Source organism: Sinocyclocheilus rhinocerous, unplaced genomic scaffold (assembly GCF_001515625.1).
Source record: "Sinocyclocheilus rhinocerous isolate Xijiao unplaced genomic scaffold, SAMN03320098_v1.1 scaffold1256, whole genome shotgun sequence".
Taxonomy (NCBI): domain Eukaryota; kingdom Metazoa; phylum Chordata; class Actinopteri; order Cypriniformes; family Cyprinidae; genus Sinocyclocheilus; species Sinocyclocheilus rhinocerous.
The window spans coordinates 63,857-86,989 of record NW_015646445.1 but is presented as its reverse complement, the minus strand read 5'-3'; the positions used below and the strand labels follow the sequence as shown (position 1 = coordinate 86,989).

The window sequence follows — 23,133 nt, the reverse complement described above, 5'->3', positions numbered from 1 at the left end:
AGCTTTAATTCATGCCGTCATACAATTGTATTTCAGGTAGAATTAAATTAAATATGAAGGCCAATTATATATTAAGTTCAAGTACATTAACCACTCTGTCATTGAAAAACGTAAAACCTCTTAAAATAAAAAAAATATATATCATTTAATAAACAGTTACACATTTAAATGAAACTTTCTGTCTATTCAGTCCCCTTATTTTGGCAGCTATAAGATCCAGAAACTCTCTGTAGAAAGGCTTCCATGGTTAAGAATTGTGCTCATTCTGTCATTAAATATCCCCGTTGTAATTATGACAAAACTGCTTGATCAGTCTTTTTTTTTTTTATCAACAGAAACTGGGAGTACGTATCAGGGTTATAATAGTAAACTGAAAATTGCAAAAAAAAACTCAAATTAAAAACAAAGTTCTGTCATTTGAAATAAAATGAACGTTAATTTAAGAAGTATAAAACATTTCAATTGCCTAGTTTTCTAGGCAACTTTTTTCATTTTAATTTAGTTTAACTTGATGTACTAATATTGACAAAACACAAAAAAATTGCTAAAATCTTACTTTCAAATTAAGAAAACAGAAAATATTAATAAAAACTCTTAATAGTATCTCAATGATACTAAAATAACACTTGTACAGATGTATAAAAAGAACTGCATCAAAACAAAAACAATAGAAAAATATATAATTTTAGGGTACATCTTAACTTTTGTGCATGTTTTTTTTTTTTTTTTTTAAATAATATTATTTGGAGTGATTGAATATTAATATAAAAAAAAAAATTGCTGATACCCCCTAGTGGGCCCTGGTTGGAGGCTACTGCTTTAATGTATGATGACATGATCTGCATGAAAAGAACATACATGCAGACCTAACCTAATTAATATGACTGGAATTGTCACCATTAGCAGATCACAGATGTATTACGTGACACATAAAGAAGAACACAGCCCAGGATGAATGTTTGGAGAGATGACTTAAACTCCCGTCCCTGCATGAGCACCGAATATTAATATAAAAAAAAAAATTGCTGATACCCCCTAGTGGGCCCTGGTTGGAGGCTACTGCTTTAATGTATGATGACATGATCTGCATGAAAAGAACATACATGCAGACCTAACCTAATTAATACGACTGGAATTGTCACCATTAGCAGATCGCAGATGTATTACGTGACACATAAAGAAGAACACAGCCCAGGATGAATGTTTGGAGAGATGACTTAAACTCCCGTCCCTGCATGAGCACCACAGCTGAATGTGTCAGAGCACATACACTAGTATCTAGGAAGTGTAGTATGTCGATCTTCATCATCATTTCACTTGCCAACCTCACTAGAACCCAGAGCCACAGAGGACATCAAAGTGTCTATAAAGCTCATTAGTGTGGACCTCCCAAAGGAAAACACGCAGAATGAGGAGGGGCAGCATAGGCAGGAAAAGGGTTTAATATTTCCGCTCAGGGTTAATGACTAGTTGTTAGCGGCGCTGTCTGGTTAACAAGACTCTCTTGAACACCTATGTTAGTGTTTGAGTGCGTTTGGTGGGAGGTAATTTGTAGCCTTTTAATTCTGGTGATAGATTCCAATTTTTGCGTATTTTGGTAAAATGAGATTGATGCAGCATGTACAGTTACATTTGTACGCAGTGGTTCATGTTATGAGTATGTCTCTCTCCCTCAGGTGGAGCATCCCATCACTGAGTGTATCACAGGACTGGATCTGGTGCAGCAGATGATCCGCATTGCAAAGGGCTACAAACTCCAGCACAAACAGTCTGACATACCCATAAATGGCTGGGCCGTCGAGAGCAGAGTCTATGCTGAGGTAAACCAGCAATCAATACAGTGACTAAAGATCTTAGTATTTCTGAGATCAGTCATGGGCCAATGTAGGGCTGGACGATATGGCCAAAATTGATATCACGATATATTTCTTAATTTCGGTCGATACGATATAATTCCGATATCGATATGAACACTATTTATCTGAAATAGAAATCTTTTGTGCAGTGCTCATGTTTATTCAATGAAGTCAAACGGCACAAATAAATCAATGTATGGGAAACACTGGTAATGTATATCGAAATATCGGAAATGTGTTTAAAAATCATATCACCGTTATTGAAAAAAATTATATCGCGATACATATTGATATTGAATTATTGTCCAGCCCTAGGCCAATGTTTCAAAATGACCAAAAAATCAACAGATAATCAGGAAATTACTGCTGGTCAGAGTTTTTAAAAAAAAAATTTTAATATCTTGTCAGTTGAGTTATTATTGTACAAAATATAGTTTTAGCAATTTTGTACATTGCTCATTTGTGATTATTTCATTTATTTTTTTTTATAGTGTGTAATTTTTTTTGTCATATGTGAATCTTTTAAATATTCCCTCCCATTCAAATGTTAGAATAATAATAATGCTTTTAATTAGCAAAAAAAATACTTAAATTGATTAAAAGAGACAAAAATACATTTTATAATGGTACAAAAAATTCTATTTTAAATAAATGCTGTTTTTTAAACTCTCTATCATCAAATATATAAAAAATAAAATGTTTCAAAAAACTAAATGTATCAGTTTCCTCAAAAAAAATATTAGCAGCACAACTGTTTCTAACATTGAAAATATATATTTTTTTCTTGAGCAGCAAATCAGTATATTAGAATGATTTCTGAAGGATCATGTGACACTGACTGAAGTAATAGCTGCTGAAGTTTCAGCTTTGCATCACAGGAATAAATTACATGTTAAAATATATTTACATTTATTCAACAATTATTTTAAATGTAATAGTATTTCACAATATTACGGTTTAATTTTTCTGTACTTTTGATCAGCTAAATGCAGCCTTGATGAGCATAAAATCTTACCGATCCCAAACACTGGAACAGTAGTGTACACAAAGTCTAAAAAAAATTCCCTTTGAAAATATTACTACAACAGGAATATGAATATATATTAGTAATTGTGACGTGACATGTGGGAAATATATACTGTATGTGTGTGTATATATACTGTACATAATAAATATACACAGTACACATACATATATAATGTAAACAAAAACTTTTATTTTGCATGCGATTAATCGCGATTAATCATTTGACAGCACTGATGTGTGTGTGTATATATATTTATAGACATTACCACAGTTTATTCGCTATAGTTTAGAAAATGGTAATAAAATATGACAAGAACTTTAAACTGTGATTTAAAAAGAAACTTTCTGTGTTTAAAAAGAAAGTTAAACTGTGTCAGAACAAATTCATCTTGATAATGTTAACTTTGATAGAAAGGTATGTAACAAAACATGGTCAGGTAAAAGTGTCAAATCAAATTTTTGGTCCCAAATTTTTATCAATTTTACTGGAAGTCCATTGTATGAAGAAGTTTTGGGTATAATATGTCACAGTTTACTTTATTTTGCTATCCTCACTTAATCTATACAACTACACAAATGAACTATAGTGTCCTGCACCCACTAGTAAAAAAGCAGACGCTTTTATCCAAAGCGACTTACAGTGCATTCAGGCTATACATTTTTTATCAGTATGTGTGTTCCCTGGGAATTGAACCCCCTGCTAACACAATGCTCTACCACTGAGCCACAGGAACATATATGAAAATGTATCTTGTAAATTAATCTTCATACTGTATCTGTATTTAGTTATGTAACGGCATTAAATCTCTAGATATCACCCCATATTGGTCCCATATCTGGGATTTCAGGGCATTTGTTTGGTAGATAGGATAATCTAATGAAACCTGTAAATAACATACCCAGGTGACATTTCACCCCAGAAAAAAAGGAAAAGCTACATTGTTTTACATAAGTGATCCTAAATGAATTTAATTGACTTTGTGTGTCATTATTTTCATGACCATTAAGCTTCAGCCATTTTTGTCTGTTTTTGGGTTGAAATCTCATGATCTGGACATGTTGTTGACAGATTTGCCCACATATTTGTTTCTAATCTTCAGTAGGTCCTGTCCTATTAAAGCATTTGTCTTCATGATGATGGGTTATCCTGCCATAAAATGACGTTGAATGCTTTAACGTTCAGCTTTAAGATGATTTTCCTTTACATTTCGTTTTAAAAACAGATTAGGTGGGATGCGTAGCATTTTCACTCCTTCAACAGATCTGCTTAATCCCGGACTCACCTTAATCCGTGTCTAACAACCTGTCTTTTGTGTGCTCAGGATTATTATAGTCAGACATTTATTATATTATAAGCCTGAATAACACCTATTCAGATAATGAGAATATTGAATTCATCTATATTCAGTGAACTCACTCCAGCCCAGTGTGGGTCTTGTGTCTCATCTCATCATGTTGACACGTGCTGGCATGACCCAGTCTGGATTGCAGAAGTGTTTATGCCCGACAACAAGGAGAGAAACCAAGTAGACTGTGTTAACCCAGCTTAACTGAGCCACAGTTTGACATGAACTTTAAAGACAGACACTTGAGCTCTTGTTTCCTGTGTTTTATTTGAGAAGTAATATTTCCTCTCTTTATCTCGTTATTTTTCAGGATCCATACAAATCATTTGGTCTCCCCTCCATCGGCCGGCTGTCACAGTACCAGGAGCCACTCGACCTGCCCAATGTTAGTACTCAGATCTGTTTGGCCAATTTTTTTTCTGTTCTCTTGTGTGTGTGAGTGTGTTGTGGAGAATAGGAACAGCTTGAATCACAACCAAGCTAGAGTAATGACACTTATTCAAAACATTACTTTTTTCTCTGCCTGAGGAAAAGAAGTGTATTTGCTTCACATGAAGTGAACTGTAATTGGTATCATTTGAGGTATGTTGCTGACTAAAGTTTTAATCCTTTAAAATTAGTATCTATTTTATCTTTTGTTTTAAAAGTTAACATGGGTATTTACAATGATAATGACAGATATTTAAGGATCTAGGTTGCAAGACTGGGGCTAATTGTAACATTATATTCTAGTTATATTCTATAAATGTGTTTGTGTGTGAGATTCACACATCAGTCACTAAAGGAAGAACAGGAAGACACATTCTCTTCAATGAAAGATGGCTGGTTTCCGGGAGCTGCTCAGGACAGGATGAGCAAAATGTTTTTATTTCAGAAACACACGCACAGACATGCACGGATGAGATTTAAATGTCTAAAGAAAGCAAACATCACTGAGGATATTTACTAATTATTCTTTCATTTATAGGCAGGGCCAAAAAGATAACATTGTGTGATGTGTTCGGTGGTTATTTATAGTTTTTTGTTCTGGTGATTTTTGCTTTAAAGATGATTTTGTTTTGAAAAATCTAATGTAATGCAGGGCACACATTTTGCGAAGGAGGCGATATGAAAAATAAAAATATTTTAAAATACTTTTAGAAATACTGCTAAAGCTCTTCATGCAGGCCAGTTCGTGCATGAAGTTTTTGGGAATTCAATTTTTGAATGATAATTGTTATTTTGCTTTTCTCTTGAAGGTTCGAGTAGACAGTGGAATTCAAGAAGGAAGTGACATCAGTATCTACTATGATCCCATGATTTCTAAGGTAATAGAATAGTAATGTAAGACCATCTTAACAGTCTCATTTCATTTAAACTGTCAGACTAGTCCACTGATTTATTATTGTTGGCATTGACTAGCTGGTCACATATGGTAAAACACGTGAAGAAGCTCTGAAGAAAATGGAAGATGCACTTGATAATTATGTCATCAGAGGTACATTGCATAAATAACTTTTAAATGACAAAATATTTCAAATGCACGACATTTCTTTCATTTCCAGTTTTCTCATTCGCACAGGTGTGACCCATAACATTCCTTTACTGAGAGAGATCATTGTTCACCCTCGGTTTGTGTCTGGTGATATCAGCACTAAGTTTCTCCCGGAGGTGTATCCTGATGGGTTCAAAGGTCACATGTTAACAGCAGGAGAGCGACGGGAGCTGCTGGCTACGGCTGCGGCTCTTTATGTAGCAGCACAGCTCCGATCTCAGAAGTTCCTGGGAGATCTGAGGTGAGAGACAGATGGGGCATCTGGATTACACACACCGACACACTTGCCATTTATTTAAGCAGTCACATTACCATTTACAAGTTCTCTATGACCATTAGAGGAGTAGTTCACCCAAAAATGTTTTTTTTTTTTTTTTTTACTTTATTTTTATGGAACAGTTTGTAAGAAAACATTTTTTACATCAAAAAGAAATGAGAGAAAACAAACAATACAATACAATAGGGGGGCATACATTGTTTTATAACAAGTGTGTAAATATATGTTTACACATGTACAATATCTATAATCAATGATTATTTACATTACAGTATTCAATCACAGTATTCTTCCAATATTTTAGAAAGAAGTCCTTATTAAGTCTCAAAATAAGTCAATTCTTCCACGTTGTACATTTCTTTAACGATTTCTATCCATTCACTAAGTGAGGGGGTGTCCTGCTTATACCAACGCCTGATAATGCTCTTTTTACATGCTACACTTAATATATTTACAAGATATACATCCTCCTTCAACACGATGTCTGTAAAATTTCCAAGATACAATTTTGTGAAATCTCTTGGTATTTCATATCCTTTATCAAACAACAAGACCATGTTCCAAAAATGTCATATTTTTGCACAACTCCAGAATATATGAAGGTGGTCAACATCAACCTGACCACACATCCTCCAGCATAGTTGTGGTGTGGATAATTGTTTACTTTAGCTGGTCAAAAATGAAGATTTACTGAATATTTACTCGCCCTCGGGCCATCCAAGATGTAATGAGTTTGTTTGTTCTTGGGAACAGATTTGGAGAAATTTAGCATTACTACACTCGCTCACCAATGGATCCTCTGCAGTGAATGGGTGCCAACATTGAATGAATGTAGTGAATGGGAGTCCAAACAGCTGATAAAAACATCACAAGGAATCCAGTCCATCAATTAACATGTGAAGACATTGTAACTGTCCAAACTGCCACTTCTGGGCAAAAATGAGTCCATAATCCATAATAACGCTTCCTCCACAATGACAACACACTGACAACAATCTTAATTTCATTGCGCATGTGTTGTTTTTATGAATATTATTTGGTTTTCTACAATGTTTCAAATGTTTTTGTTTTATTAATTCTGCTGCTGCTGCAAATAAGTAACTGTGTAGCTAGTTCACATAAATGATGATGTTTTGGCAAAATTGGGAGTATAACAAATGGTAGTCTTAGTAGCATCAGAAACTTCTAAACAATCAGCAATATTTTGTACCATATGGCTAGACCTGTCGCAATAATCAATATATCGATTGCAAAGGAAAAACAAAAAGGTTGCAAATGTTGTTGTTTTTTCGTTAAGGTTTTTGAAGGAAAAATTTTTGAAAAAAGACCAGTTTTGTATTGGAGAAATGTTGGAAAATGTGAGAAAGGTGTTGAAAGTGCCAGCAGACAAAATCCTTATTGTTTAACCTTTCGTAATAATGAATAATCTAACAGGATCTTTTCTCCATCCAGCTCTACATCTGCAGCAGTTCAATGTCTCACCGTTCAATGTCTCACCGTGTTTGTAAAAGATAGCTCATGCTTCAGGGGCACCATGATCCAAATTTCTCCTTATATTTCTGTGTAAATCCCCCTTCTACTTTTCCAGGCATTAACACAATATACCAGGTTAAATACAAGGTTCAGACAATAACCTCCTAATGTACAAACAAACAGGAAATGCGCTTGGCAGTAATCTGCTTACAATTGAATCCCAGCAGGCAAGCGTACAGCACTGCAAATAAACGTTTAGTGCATTCAACTATCAAACCGCTTTCAAAGTGTAACCACAAAACAGAACTTGTATTTAATGTAACGGTCTTTTAATTGTAAATGAATTGGTTGTCGATGTACCCCTCGAACTCGGCCAATGCAACAGTCATAATTATTCTTCATCTGAAAAAGGTGACCAATTTACACTTGAAAAAAAGATGCAGAGAGGCCATCTGTCTAAACATCTCTCCAGCTTCCCCCTCCACTGTCTCTTTCTTTTCTCTTTTTTTATGTGTTCCAAAAGTTATTGGTGGGGGGTGGGCTTTCTCTTTGTAGTGAATGCAGCCCACCACAGTGGAAAAACACTGCATTCCTCCTAATACATTTACTTTAGGTCTCCTAGCTGTCAGTCAAACAGCCGGTAACCAGGTGGCTTGTCTGTGTGTGGGTTGGGGTTTAATTCATCTGTGAAGAAAATAAACTTTATAGCTAAAAATGGTTACAGAGAGATTTGTGATTGACTTAAATAGAGAGAAGGACAGTGTATTTGAAGCGCCCATCATGACTAATGATAAACTTTCTGTGTCTGTGTGTGTGTTCCAGGGTGTCCGTTGTTCCTGCAGAGAGCAGACAGTGGGAGCTGTGTGTGGAACTTGATAAAGGCGTTCACATGCTGGGTGTGTCTCGGTCTGGAAACAACTATACAGTGAGTGAAATTGTTCAAAATATTACAACTCTTGTCACATCTCAGTAGGAGCTGTGGTGCAAGACTTCATACATTAGCTCATGTGAGTTCTGGCATGTAGTGTGTCCTCATCCTATTCCTTCTCTCTCTCTTCAATAATTTCCTGTCGTTCCTGTCAAAGCCTAAAAATAATAAAATAATTGTCATGTCCCATTTACATCATTATACTAAACTAGGGATCAAGCTTCGTTAGCTTAAACAGGTTCCACACAGTAAGTACACCATCTGGACCTAATCTTTCCAGTACGACCATTCAAAAGTAGATGTGTAAAAAGTGTATTTAAGGTTTTGTTTTGTTTTGTTTTGTTTTGTTATTAGTGTTTGTATATTATTTTATTTTACTTTTACTTTTTATTTCTATCCATTCTCCAAACCACTTGTCCTGTGTAGGGTCATGGGAGATTCAGGAGCCTGTCCCAGTGTCTCCGACAATAGACAGGCCAATATTGAATGGCCAGTATTTATATTTTGTCTAATTTAATTACATTTAATCTGGAAGTGCTCTTGCAAGCTTTATTTATTTAATCATTTATTTTTTATTATTTGTCAAGACATTTTTCTGTGGCTCAGGTGGTTGACTTACAAGCTTTTGTGATTCCAATAAGCAAAGATGTCAGATTTCACACAATTTCAACAAATATTGTCCTCATTAAGTCATAACTCAACCTGCTTATCCAGTTGATTTCTGTGAGAAGGTATGTTCTCTGCTTCTGTTATAGTACTCCCAGTGAGCGCTTTTGCTCCCTCGCTAACGCTCATGTTCTTTGTGGTGATATTTGCGTTGAAATCAATCCCTCGACTCTTGAGTCTAAATCACCTTAGGATCTGTGTGTCTTCCTCTTCTGTTACCGAAAGACCCTCACAGAGTGGCCGCTCTCACACGTTCCCTAAGACGTCACTCACTAACTGTGTGTTTAGACACCTGTGGCCCTTCAGTCAGGGATAAAAGGAGCCTCGGGGGTTCAGGGGCCTCACCTGATCTCTGTGGACCCCTCTCTCTCTTGCTCTTACAGCTGAGGGCTGGATGTGTGTTTCTCTCTCAGAACTGCACATCAAACTGGACCCCCTGCTCCAGAGAGGGCCCTGGAGGTTCCAGTGTCCCAGCATGCTTTGGGAATGGAACGGATTATTCAGAACTGTTGTTTAGACAAGTGTTTGAGGGCTGAGGGTAATCAGTTTGACCAGAGACACTGGTTAAAAGAAAAGACTAACATGAAACCCCCCACCTCCCCTAACAGGCATCAGGTGGATTTGGGTGTAGAAACTACTGACTGACCTTACATGAGTTCAGAAACTTGCATTTGATTTCTCAGTTTCTTTTTCCTTTTCTCTCACACACAGAGTAACTCAATTATAACATGGACTTTTGTTGTCCTCCGTCTAACTCCTACCTTGTGTGTGTTTGTTGGTTTAGGTGGAGATCGATGGAGAGAAGGTTGAAGTGTCTGGAGAATGGAACTTGGCCTCAGCATTGCTGCCCATCACCATCAACGGCAAACACAGGACTCTCCAGGTTTGCAAACATGCATATGCATATATAGGGAATAGTTGACTCTGGTCCGTTATTGAAAAGTTATGATGAATTATTGATAAGTAATATACCTGACGTGGTAATATTTACACATGCATTTTTGCAACTGTCCAATCAATCCAGCTGTCCAGATGCCACATAAGGGCCAGGGTGATTCTGGCCCACCCAGATTGCTGATCGGTCCACTCAATCAATCAAATCTGCCAGAATATACTAGCGGTGTGGAAATAAAAGTTGCAAATTAACCACATCTGTTGTGTATACATTGGAAAGTGTATTTTTATAAATACGAATATACAAGATTTTTTTTTTTTTTTTGCTGATCCGCTCACAAGATTTGCGACTGCTGTTTAATGAATGCAGTGTGCAGAATGATTATTGGGTTAGTTAGTTTGACCCCATGTAGCCTGATTCATTCTGGTGAATTTGTTTGTTCGAATGGTTCTTGTAAATGTCCAAAAAGATTGAGCATTTCGAGTCCCAATTTAGGATTTCATGTCATTTTTATTATAATTATTGTCTTCAACTATGAAGCTTTTATGTTATTTATATTTTATTTTTTAAATTTATATTTAGTATAAATGTATCCTTTTGACTTTGATGTTGTAGCCCTAATTGGGATTGTTCATTGATTATATATCCATAATATTGCTGGATAGACAAAAACAAACATCTATCAACTTGGAGAATATTTGGCCTCGCCACTGATCCAGAGTCAATAATTCAACCTATTATGAGTCTCTTTGGAGTATTTGATTCTGATTGGTCAACTGTATTCAATTATTTATTTATTGTCTCTGAATGCAGTGCCTGTTGCGGACAGCGGCTGGAGAAATCTCCCTGCAGTATCTGGGCACTTCAGTAAGTCTACAAGCACCTTATAGTGGCATGAACTGTATGTCAGTGGTTCTTAACTCGTTTTACTTCAAAACCCAGATTATAGAGATGAAGTGGTGACCTAGCACAGAAGCAAAATCTGTCATATTAATCCAGATGTTTGGTCTTCATAGACCGTTCTAGTCTCAGATGGTTTTGTTTGTTATATGTCTGTAGTTCATCCTTAAGTTTTGTTTGTGTGAATTATTCAGTAGCTGCTCTTTTAACCATACAATAATGACTGATGTCACACCGAGGACAAAAACCATAATGAAAAATATAGTTTTAATAATCATTCTAATTCAGTGGGAATAGTGAAGTCCACACCACAACTATTATAATAATGACACAGACAAACAATAGCGTTGAAATCACTTTCAGAACAATTTTTTGTAAAGTATTTCATAATAATACATTTAATTTATATAATATTGATAATAATAATAATAAAGTGTTAATTTTAGGCCCTGGTTATAGTTATTGTTTTTGTTGTGAACGTGACTTAATACTATATGTTTGTGTTCATGAGCACTCTGTGGTGTTTTTCTGTGCACCTCATGCTGGGTGATATATGCTACATAATGTCGCTCACAGGGCCGTGTATCCTGTCTTTACACTCCAGTCGATCTGCCAAACACGCAAACACACAGACTCTCACACTCAGTGTGGTCAAAGCAACGCACAGGTGTCTCAACCCAGCTACAAATCAACTCAAGCCATCCCGTCTTTATTTACTCAAAGCCACCTAAACAATCAGCACCAACGTTTCAACAGCTTAAACAAACAAACAGGGTTAAAAACACAGTAACTCTGTAAAAGAAGAGGAAATGCCGGCTTCCAGGCTGCACACGCGTGTGCTTCATGGGGGGTCTCTGCTTCAAAGATCTTCTGAGGGGGTTTGTTTTAAAGTTTCCCTGGGGTCACGGCTATTATGAGATGCCTTCCGTTCATTCTGTGCTAACAGGTCAGTGGGGCTGTGGTCGTCAACGCTTGTCTGTTTCTCCATCAGGTCCAGCAGAAACCAGAGTTACTGTCAGAAAATTAATATAGATGTTTCTTCTCAGAAATGCTGTGAGACCATTAGTAGAGAACCTCATGCCGCAAACCGCCTTCCTTAACCCATTTCATGCCGAGTAAAAAGTCCCAGAAACAGTACCACACCTTTATTCATATTATAAATAATCAAAACTTAATCTTGATCTTATAGGCTGCATGTCAAATGAGCATATTGTCCATCTTAAATGGCATGCGAGATTAGTATTAGTGTGTCCCAAATCACAGTGCATTGAAAATTGTCAATGGTGCCAGGATGGTATAATGTTTCTGGTAGATTTTTTTTGACGTGTGCATATTTGCATGCTTTATGGGGTTAATGTCACCCACAACCCCTTGCTCTAGAATGGAGCATGATTTTGTGACAGTTTGCTTTACATTTCTTCAGTGTGTGTAGAACGCCTCCATGTGACAGCTGGGCAGACCTTGTGCATTCTGGCAGTCGGTTTATTAAAATATTCAGGTGCAGTTTCATTCCATGTTTTTTGCAGCACTTCCCATAGGTGTGATAGGCTTGTAGAGCACTTCGTGAACCTTGCAGGTGAACACCTCAAACTGCGATTCATCTGTCCTTAATTATTCCTATCCATTTACAATATCTGTCAGTAGCAGAGGTGGCACTTTCTTTGAAACTCTTGACTGTTTTGCTGATTGTATTTGGAATAGCCTTAGTCTCCCAAAACAGCAGCGTATGGACCAATGGGTTTCTAAAGGGGTTTCATTTTGGTCATTTTTTAAAATCAAAATTTGATTCACAAGTGTACAAGGACTTCAGTGCACTCAGTGCTTTAGCAGTTGAAAAAAGACAGTGTCTTGCGGTCTCCACATCATTATGCAGTGCAACTATGTTCAACTGTGCTGATAATAAGAATGTGTCTCGAATACCAATTCAGTACATTAGAATGATTTCTTAAGGATTATGTAACAGTGTTTTGTTGACTGAAGTAATGAATGCTGTAAATGGGGCTTTGCCATCACAGATTACAGATCTGCCGTATCCAAAGACTCTGCTGTTTAAGGTTCATGCTATTTTATTCACCTTTTTACTGAAATTGTTATACTGGTAATATGTCATATGCTTGGGAACAGTAAAATAAAATATTCAGCAAGGATGCATTTAATTGGTCAAAAGTGGAAGAGATTTTAAATAAATGCTAGATGAATGCTTTCTGTTCATGAAAAAATGAAAAAAAAATGAAAAAACTTTGTTTCATGGTTACCACAAATATATGAAGCATCACAACGGTTTTCAACATTGATAATAGGAAATGTTTCTTGAGCAGCAAATCAGCATATTAGAATGATTTCTGAAGGATCATGTGACACTGAAGGCTGGAGTAATGATGCTTCAGCCTTGCATGGCAGCAATAAATTACATTTTATATTATATGTGACCCTGGACCACAAGAGAGGAAAATTTTGGGATATTTGCAGTAGGAAATGTACAAAATATCTTCATGGAACATGATCTTTACTTAATATCCGAATGATTTTTGGCATAAAAGAAAAACCGATAATTTTGACCCATACAATGTATTATGTTTAAGGTTCATGCTATTTTATTCACCTTTTTACTGAAATTGTTATACTGGTAATATGTCATATGCTTGGGAACAGTAAAATAAAATATTCAGCAAGGATGCATTTAATTGGTCAAAAGTGGAAGAGATTTTAAATAAATGCTAGATGAATGCTTTCTGTTCATGAAAAAATGAAAAAAAACAAAAAAACTTTGTTTCATGGTTACCACAAATATATGAAGCATCACAACGGTTTTCAACATTGATAATAGGAAATGTTTCTTGAGCAGCAAATCAGCATATTAGAATGATTTCTGAAGGATCATGTGACACTGAAGGCTGGAGTAATGATGCTTCAGCCTTGCATGGCAGCAATAAATTACATTTTATATTATATGTGACCCTGGACCACAAGAGAGGAAAATTTTGGGATATTTGCAGTAGGAAATGTACAAAATATCTTCATGGAACATGATCTTTACTTAATATCCGAATGATTTTTGGCATAAAAGAAAAACCGATAATTTTGACCCATACAATGTATTATTGGCTATTGCTACAAATATACCTGTGCTACTTATGACTGGTTTTCTGGTCCAGGGTCACACATATTACATTAGAAAACTTTAAAAAAAAAAAAGTTGTTTATCGTTATTCAAGTTAATTATAAAAACTAATAAATAATTATATTTTAAATTTTTCCTGTCTTTACTGTATTTTTTGATCAAATAAATGCAGCCTTGGTGAGCATGGAGAATCAAAGGATTTAAAAAAAATCTAACTAACCCCAAATTATAATGTTGTTAATTGGTCATATAATTTGTACAGATAATGGAAAAACAGTCGAAGTAATTCCAGTCTTTGTTTTTATACATTTTAAATTCAAGTGCCCAACTATGTTGTGGTACTTCTCCTAAGCACATGCTGGCAGCCACTAAATATTTCAGTTGTGACTTCACCTTGTTGCTCAGAGATTTAGTGATTTGACCCCGGTCACAGAATCATCACCCTTCATCAGCCTGTGTGACCTGACTTCAGCACAATGATGTAAGGCTTCCTTGGTTGAATTCCTGGAAAGCAGACATATTCCCTTCAGAGTGATTAATGAGTGAGCCACCTTTTCCTTTCTGCTAAATATAGTGCAGAAATGACATCACTAATATACAAGGGGGTCTTCACAATGACACGCTGGTTAGGAAGTGCCACTGAGGGTGAGAAACCTGTAGGGCTTGTTTACACTTGTAGTTTGGTTCTCGATTTAGTCCCTAAATCGATCCATTTAGTCCTGGTTCACTTAGCGTTTACTCTCTCGTTTTTATTACAGAACCTAAAGATATAAAATAAAAGGCACAAGGATACAGCCACAACCTGATTGGACGGCTTTTATGAGGTATATTTAGCGACAGAGCTGAACGTCCAAAACAATGCCGTGTCCTGGGCTAAATGTGTTCGATGGATGTGTGTACATATGTGGGTATTTTTACCAGCCTGTAACCCACAAAGAGCTTATAAAATGTGTAAAGAAATCAACAGAGTGCCAGAAATGGGCAGAATTGCTGCACACATGGAGATCCGCTGCAAGGAGACAGCGATGCCTGTACTAAACTGTAATGGTAATGAGCTCATATAAGAACTATGAGTTCCAATGTTGAGAAGAAAATGTTTTTAGTTCGTTTGAACTGCAATTCAAAATTTGGGATCAGTAAGATGTTTAATGTTTTTTAAGGAAGTTTCTTATGCTAAACAAGGCTGTATCTATTGGATCAAAAATACAGAAGAAAACTGTCATTTTGTGAAACATTATTGCAATTTAAAATAACAGTGTTCTATTTGAATATACTTTAAAATCTAATTTATTCCTGTGAAGCAAAGCTGAATTTTCTGCATCATTACTTCAGTCTTCAGTGTCACATGACCCTTCAGAAATCATTAATATGCTGATTTATGTCAATATTTTTTGGGACCTGTGATACTTTTTTATTTATTTATTTTTTTTTAGGATTCTTTGATACATAAAAAGTTAAAAAGAACAGTGTTTATTCAAAATAGAAATTTGGGGTCAGTAAATTTCTTTTTTCTTTCTTTAAAGAAATTAATTCATTTATTCAATAGATAGTAAAGACTTGTATTGTTAGATAAGATTTCTATTTTGAATAAATGCTGTTCTTTTTACTTATTCTTTAAAGAATCAAAGAACAAAGTATAACATGTTCCCAAAAAATATTATGCAGCACAACAGTTTCAACACTGATAATAAATCAGCATATTAGAATAATTTCTGAAGGATCATGTGACACTGAAGACTGGAGTAATAGCTGCTGAAAATTCTGTGCTGCGTCACAGAAATAAATTATATTTCAAAGTCTATTAAAATAAGAAACCGATATTAGAAATTGCAATAATATTTCACAATATTACTGTTTTTTTCAGTATTTTTGATAAATATAATATAGCCTTTACATTAAAAACCTTGCTGATTCCAAACTCTTGAACGGCAGTAGATGTCTTTGGTCCACGTTGCGTTCATGTTTCAGTTGAACTGCACGAGTTTGTTTGGAAGTGGAAAATATGAGTGTCGGTCTGCTTGTTTGGTGTGCACCAGGGTTCGGATGGCAGCATTGGGACAGACAGTCAGAACATTGAAACAAATTTTCAGAAACTTTTTATATGTCATTTATATGAAGCTTTTTTCTAAGTGTTTGAGTTCTGTAATTGATGCTCTGGAGGTATGACCCCCCCTCAAATATCCATCTCACAACCCTCTCATCCCTCTATCCTGTAGTCGTGTCAGTGCCCTGTTCTTTATGTGACTGCATTAGTTAGCTCTTCATTTGATCTGCAGGCTGTATTGAGCTAATGGCTCTCCATTAGTGTCTGTATGGAGAGCAGGGGGCGGATGCTCTTGTGAGAGGGAGAGAGAGGTTGTGTGTGTTTGCGTTGGTAATCATTAAATTGACAAAACTGCTTTTCATTCATTGAGCAGTGCGGAGGGCCAGGCTTCACTCGTCTGTTAATTGAATTAGACTGGGCACTGACAGAGCCTTTCATCTGAGACGCAGAGAGAAATAAACCGTTAGCTGCCCAGCATGTGATTGGATACAGATTTGTGCTGCCATCTAAAGGTGAAGATGGGAAGCTCTGAAGAAAATCATGAGGGTTTTGCATGAGTAAAATGCAATCTCAAACCATTTCTTAGCAATTTGTTGTGAGCTGTGACATAAAAAAAAAGGACTGGGAACAGGTGAAACATATGCTATAATAAAATGAAATGTTGGTGATACTGTTCAGAAGTTTGGAGTCAGTAAGATTTTTTTTTTTTTTTTTTAAAGAAATGTAATACTTTTATACAGCAAATACACATCAAATGGATCAAATATGCTAGTAAAGACAAAAAATGTATTTTAAACAAAGAATCCTAAAAAAAATCTATCAAATTATTATACATTTTGAACATTGGTAATAAAAATAAATGTTTCTTGAGCAGCAAATCAGCGTATTAGAATGATTTTTGAAGGATCATGTAAAAATGAAGACTGGAGTAATGGCTGCTGAAAATTCAGCGTTGCATCACAGCATTTAATTACATTTTACTGTATATTTACATAGAAAATAGTTATTTTAAATTGTAATAATACTTCACAATATAACTGTTTTTACTGTATTTTGATCAAATAAATACAGCCTTGGTGAACAGAAAAGACCTCTTTCAAAAACATTTGAAAAATCTTACAAGCCAAACTTGTAAAACTTGGTTGGTAGTTTCTTTCAGTAAAACTGCATTCAGAATACACTACTAATTTTGAATGGCTATCAATGAAAGGATGCAGTTACAGGATCTAACAATGGGGTCTAATGGGGTCATTATAACCAAATAAACCATCACACTTTGTCTGATACACACTACACACAAAAATGACAAGAACTGGTGAAAATCAGCAGTTTCAAACATAAGGATGGCTGATGAGTCTGGAAACAAGTCATGTTTCAGAAGATGAATTACTCTTGTGGATTTACCAAAATTTATGAGATTTAAAAAAACGTTTAAAGGTAGTTAAAGCAAGAAGATTAAATATACATGGGCACAATGCATTGGTACGCTCTGCAGCATTTCCAAGTATCCGAAAGCCCTGCAAGCAAGTAATTTTCCATAATTTTTACAGGGCTGTTATTAAATGATCATTGATCTTGGTCTGAATAAGTTATAATGTGCACTAGACATTTTACTGCAAAAAAAAAATAAAAATTGGGTGAAATGAATGATCATTGATCTTGGTCTGAATAAGTTATAATGTGCACTAGACATTTTACTGCTACATTTTACTGTTTGTGTGTGGGTTCGATGGTAGTCTTTTGGAGTGTCTTTCATTCGTTTGGTTGTTTGTATCATCATAGTGTTCTTTCTTTAATTTGAGGTATCTGTGTAACCATTTCTCTGTTTCATGTGTTCAGTTTAAGCTGCGTGTGCTGAGTAATCTGGCAGCATCTCTCAGTAAGCACATGCCAGAGAAGGTTCCAGAAGACACCAGTAGTATCCTCCGCTCTCCCATGCCAGGATCTGTGGTGGCTGTGTCCGTTAAACCAGGAGATAATGTAAGACACTTCCTGGAAATACTGCAAATGCACTGCACAATCAGTAGAACTATATTTCTCCCCAATTCCCAGTTTGACATATGGATTCACATTTAATTTGGATTCTTCAGAGGTCTCTGGGTAATACTTTTAAGAAAGCTGATAGTAGTCAAATGCCAGGCACTTAGAAACAAGATGAAAAAGGATAGCTTGATATTAACAGTAAACATAGTATGCAAGTACACTTTACCTTGTGTTAGTTCACAGAGTGATAGTTCACCAAGAAATTAAAATGCGGTCATCATTTACTCATTATCTTCATGCAGCAAAAAAGCATAACACATATTGCTGATGTATCATTTTCCTAGTTTTCTGATCAATTTTGCTTGAAGAAAAATATTGAATAAAAATGCAGCCTGATATTGAAGCAGTTTTATATTGGTTTAAAAAAATCGGGAAAATGGTGCATTTCTGCCATCCACTGCCATGTATGGACCAATGGCAAAAGTTTGCAGTTTCCACTGAAATCTGCCTGGACAATTCTAAAATATAAATAATTATTATAGGCTTACTATTGTGATTCAGGATAAGGCAAAAACACAGTTTGGAAGATGGATTTATGATGTACTCACTCATTATTTAAAGGAATAGTTCACCCAAAAATGAAACTTTCCAGGAAATGTACTGACCCTCAGGCCATCTGAGATGTAGATGAGTTTGTTTCTTCATCAGAAACACATTTGGGGAAATTAAGCATTGCATTACTTGTTCACCAATGGATCCTCTGCAGTGAATGGGTACCGCCAGAATGAGAGTCCAAACAGCTGATAAAAACATCGCAATAATCCACAAGCAATCCACACGAGTCTAGTCCATCAGTTAACATCTTGTGAAGTGAAAAGCTGTGTGTTTGTAAGAAACAAACTCATCATTAAGACGTTTTAACTGTAAATCGTTACTTCCAGCTAATTTTAACCAAAAAACAATGACATGGTATAGCTTTAAAGGGGTCCTATTATGCTTTTTCACTTTTTTAATTTTAGTGTGTAGTGTGTATGTTTGCACAGCTGGGACAGCTAACCAATCACAACACATTTCGTTTTTTTCGAAAGGCGGGCCTTCATTAAAACCCAGAACTAATCGAGCCGTTTGTGCCAGGATGGGGAGAAAGGTATTTTAATAATGTAAATTATGTGAAAAATAATGCGTTTTTCGAACCACCAAGCATGAGAGCATGTTCTAGTACACCCCCAAAACAAAATCAAGACTTTGTAAAAGAGCATAATAGGACCCCTTTAAATACTGGGTTGTTTTTCGAACTTAAAGGAACAGTTCAACCAAAAATAAAAATTCTGTCATTAATTACTCACCCTCATGTCGTTCCAAACCTGTAAGACCTTTGTTCAGCTTCGGAGCACAAATTAAGATATTTTTGATGAAATCAGAGCTTTCTGCCCCTGCATAGACAGCAACACAACTGACATGTTCAAGGCCCAGAAAGGTAGTAAGGACATTATTAAAATAGTTCATGTGACATCCGTGGTTCAACCTTAATTTTATGAAGCTACGAGAATACGTTTTGTGCAAATAAATCGCTGAAAAAAGTCATTCTTTTTGTTTTCTTTGCACATAAAAAGTATTCTCGAAGCTTCATAAAATTAAGGTTGAACCACTGATGTCACATGGACTATTTTAACAATGTCCTTACTACCTTTCTGGGCCTTGATCGGGGTAGTTCCATTGCTGTCTATTCAGGGAAAGAAAGCTCTCGAATTTCATCAAAAATATCTTTGTGTTCTGAAGATGAACGAAGGTCTTACGGGTTTGGAACGACATGAGGCTGAGTAATTAATGACAGAATTTTCATTTTTGTGTGAATTATCCCTTTAACAATTTAAGCATTTCCAACAAGCCACTTTGTGCAGTTGCTTAAGTGAGTCGTTATGTGCTGCCATTGTATTAAATTCACCCAACCAGGTGTTCATTAAATGATCTCCTTTTGTGTTTCACAGAACAAAGAAAGTCATACAGGTTTAAAATGATGTTTAAATGAGGACAGATTTTTCTGTTTCGAATGAACTATTGCATTAAATAACGTGATTTGCATTAGGATGACATAATTTGTAAAGCTGACAGTGCACTTCAGAATGACAAAATGTCTGCGTGTGTGTGTGTGTGTGTGTGTGCGCGTGTTGCTGTCAACTTGAATTGAATGTGTCCTGACTCAGTTTGTTAATGACTTCTATATAATGCACAGACCGACTGGCTCCGGCTAATACATCTGAGCCCTTCCAGTAAAACATCTCATTCACTCAGCAACGTCACATACACAAGAGCACTGCAATGAAGAGCTCTCACACGGATTAGTCACCACACACACACACACACACACACTCGGCACACCACCTGATTTCGGCACTTCTGTATAGAGAAGACAGAAATGAGTCCTTGTGGATGGAGGGAAACAGCGATTCCTCAGCGCTCGCTTATTTCCATAATCCATTTCCCTAATGGAGAGTTTGATAGATATAAACAGAGGTTTCTTTATTGATTTTGTTCTCGCGTTACAGTGAGCTTTGTGCGTTTGTTAACTGTTATGACTCTTCTAATGCATGCGCCTTTATGAAATGATATTACAATATTCCCCTGCTCTTTGTGCTGAGGTCGTTTTATGTACTAGACCTGCACGAGTCTATGAACAGATGCTCTGTGAGTCATGTGTTTCAAGAAGTTATTAGAAAGTACTCATTGTGGAATAGCTGTTGAGGTTTATTCGTTCATTGGTGTTCTGAAGGTTGCAGAGGGACAGGAGATCTGTGTGATTGAAGCCATGAAGATGCAGAACAGCATGACCGCAGCAAAGACAGCCAAGGTGAGCTCACTCGCACACATACATAAGTTGATACACAATCCTCCTCACTACTCTGTGCATCATAAATCGATATGACATAAAGAACACACTCTTCCACATAGCTACATTACAATACCCAACACCATGAGAGAGAGAGAGACAGCGAGGGGCCGCGGTCCATTATCCACACTTGTATTCTGACCAGACCACTTAGCTACTGTAAAAAGTCTCCCTCCTTGTAAGACGACTAAAACCAGATTATGGTTCGTTTGATGGTTGGCGGGATATTTTATTGTACTTCATGTCAGGGTTGTTATATATAACTAAAACTAAAACCATAAAAAAAACATTTTATCTAAAACATTTTTACATATAAATTTTTTTCAGCTAGTTGCCAAGACATTTCTCATTTTGACTTAAAGTGATGTATTTGATGTACTAATATAACTAAAACTAATAATAAAACTAAATCTTAAAAATCTATAAAAAAAAACCTATATAGACATAAAAAAAAAAACAATAAAAATGACAGAAATTACTAAAACTAAAGTAAAAATGCAAAATATAGAAATATAACATTACAAATATTACTGAAAACTCTAAAGTTATTTGCACACCTTGCACAAATTCTCGTCCGAAATGTTCGCATGTTAAAAAATAAATACGACCTCGCGTTGCGTCAATCACGTTTACACACTGCCTCCGAAACTTTCGTCCATCATAAAAAAATTCGGATCAGGTTCGATTTTCTGCGTTTTCGCATCCGTAGCAAGCATTTTGATAGGAAAGAATGACGAATACGGAAAAAAAACAACGAAAAAACACATATGGAAATTTCGGACTCGGTGTGCAAAGACCTTAATATTATCTCAGTGATTCTAAAATAATGCACCTTCATGCATCATTGTATTTTTCTTCAAATATTTCTCAAGGTTTGTAGTAGTTTGTAGAATCACTAAAGCATTAACACAGGTTGTATCCAAAAAGTCTTAAAATTATTCAAATCTAATTTATAGAAAAAGTATAAATAAACAATTACTTTAAAATTACCCTAAGGGCCCAAATATGGAATATTTATGGAAGCATTAGTTAGTTTGTTAAATCGTTTTTTCCATTGTTTCTCTGGAAAGCTTCCTGCGTCCAGTGTGTTTGACTGACATTACTGACTTCAACACAAATAGCTTTTTCAGATGCAGAAATGTTGGACTTTCCTAATAAAATGTGTGTTAATGTTCAGGTGAAGAGTGTGCACTGTAAAGCTGGAGATACAGTCGGAGAGGGAGATCTACTGGTGGAACTGGAGTAGCAGATAATCAGTCGCCGTGGATAAGCAATCAAAGACACTAGTAGACTAGATGGAACATTTTTTACATTATCACTATAATGTATCCATCTCCCTGGGATCTAGCTGGATTCCAGTGAAGGAAATGTCAAAACACTTACACTCTCTCGTGCCTTGGCCCTCCGTTGGAGGTGTTTTCATTTCACATGGAACAAACCACAATTTGACATCAGCAGCAGTGAATGAGTTTGAACGCATCTTCAAATGCAGTCAGTCAAAGCAGTTGACACTCTCTCTACTCTCTGTGTTGATTTAGCATTGTTTAGAGGAAGTGCTGTGAATGTTTTGCATTGCTGCAACTCATTTTTAATTATAAGGTTATATTATGCAATGATTTTTCTGCTCCATGATTATTCAAGAATAATATAGGCCTATTCACTCGTCTACAAATCACCAATCCCACACTCGTCTATTTAAGTGTTTCCATAGAACTTGTACCTCATTTCTGTCATCAAATGCATTAAACTCAATTAGTGATTATTTCTGCACTTAGGTCTGTAGGTGCACTGTTCAAACACTTCATTTGCTTGGGCTTTAATTGTTCAGTCGTTTCCTCTCTTTCTAAAATTGTGAATCCGGAAGGAGCGGACCATTAACAGAAGGAGAAGGCAGATATGATTCCTCAGAAACTAACAGACAGCTGTGGTCAGGCTTGGAGGAGGCACTTAGATACGCTTTCTGTCTGTACTTGTTTTGAGAAAAAATAAAGTGTTATAATAAAAATGGGATTAATGTAAACATTCCAAGTGCTCATGATTGCTTGAAGCCCTAGGCTTGGGAAGGAAACGCATGAAATGCATTACTGAAATGCATGATTTGATTGAATGCTGTGTGGCAGCAGCTATTTCCAGAAGAGAAACAGACGCATACAACAGTCAAGCCAGTTTGATTTGTCTTTTTTTTTTTTTTTAATGT

At 35.9% G+C, this 23,133-nt stretch overlaps 1 protein-coding gene across 1 annotated transcript in view; it reads left to right on the top strand.

Annotated features, from left to right (window-relative positions):
• Positions 1-23,080, top strand: part of pcca (propionyl-CoA carboxylase subunit alpha) — a 50,242-nt gene extending 27,162 nt beyond the window's left edge. The window contains exons 13-23 of the mRNA XM_016511927.1: positions 1,677-1,820; positions 4,539-4,613; positions 5,467-5,535; positions 5,630-5,705; positions 5,790-6,003; positions 8,335-8,437; positions 9,891-9,989; positions 10,815-10,868; positions 17,906-18,046; positions 20,820-20,897; positions 22,114-23,080. Of these exons, the coding sequence (XP_016367413.1) occupies positions 1,677-1,820; positions 4,539-4,613; positions 5,467-5,535; positions 5,630-5,705; positions 5,790-6,003; positions 8,335-8,437; positions 9,891-9,989; positions 10,815-10,868; positions 17,906-18,046; positions 20,820-20,897; positions 22,114-22,182 (1,122 nt within the window). The 3' untranslated portion in view covers positions 22,183-23,080. The remainder of the gene's footprint in view (positions 1-1,676; positions 1,821-4,538; positions 4,614-5,466; positions 5,536-5,629; positions 5,706-5,789; positions 6,004-8,334; positions 8,438-9,890; positions 9,990-10,814; positions 10,869-17,905; positions 18,047-20,819; positions 20,898-22,113) is intronic.
• Positions 23,081-23,133: the final 53 nt, after the last annotated feature.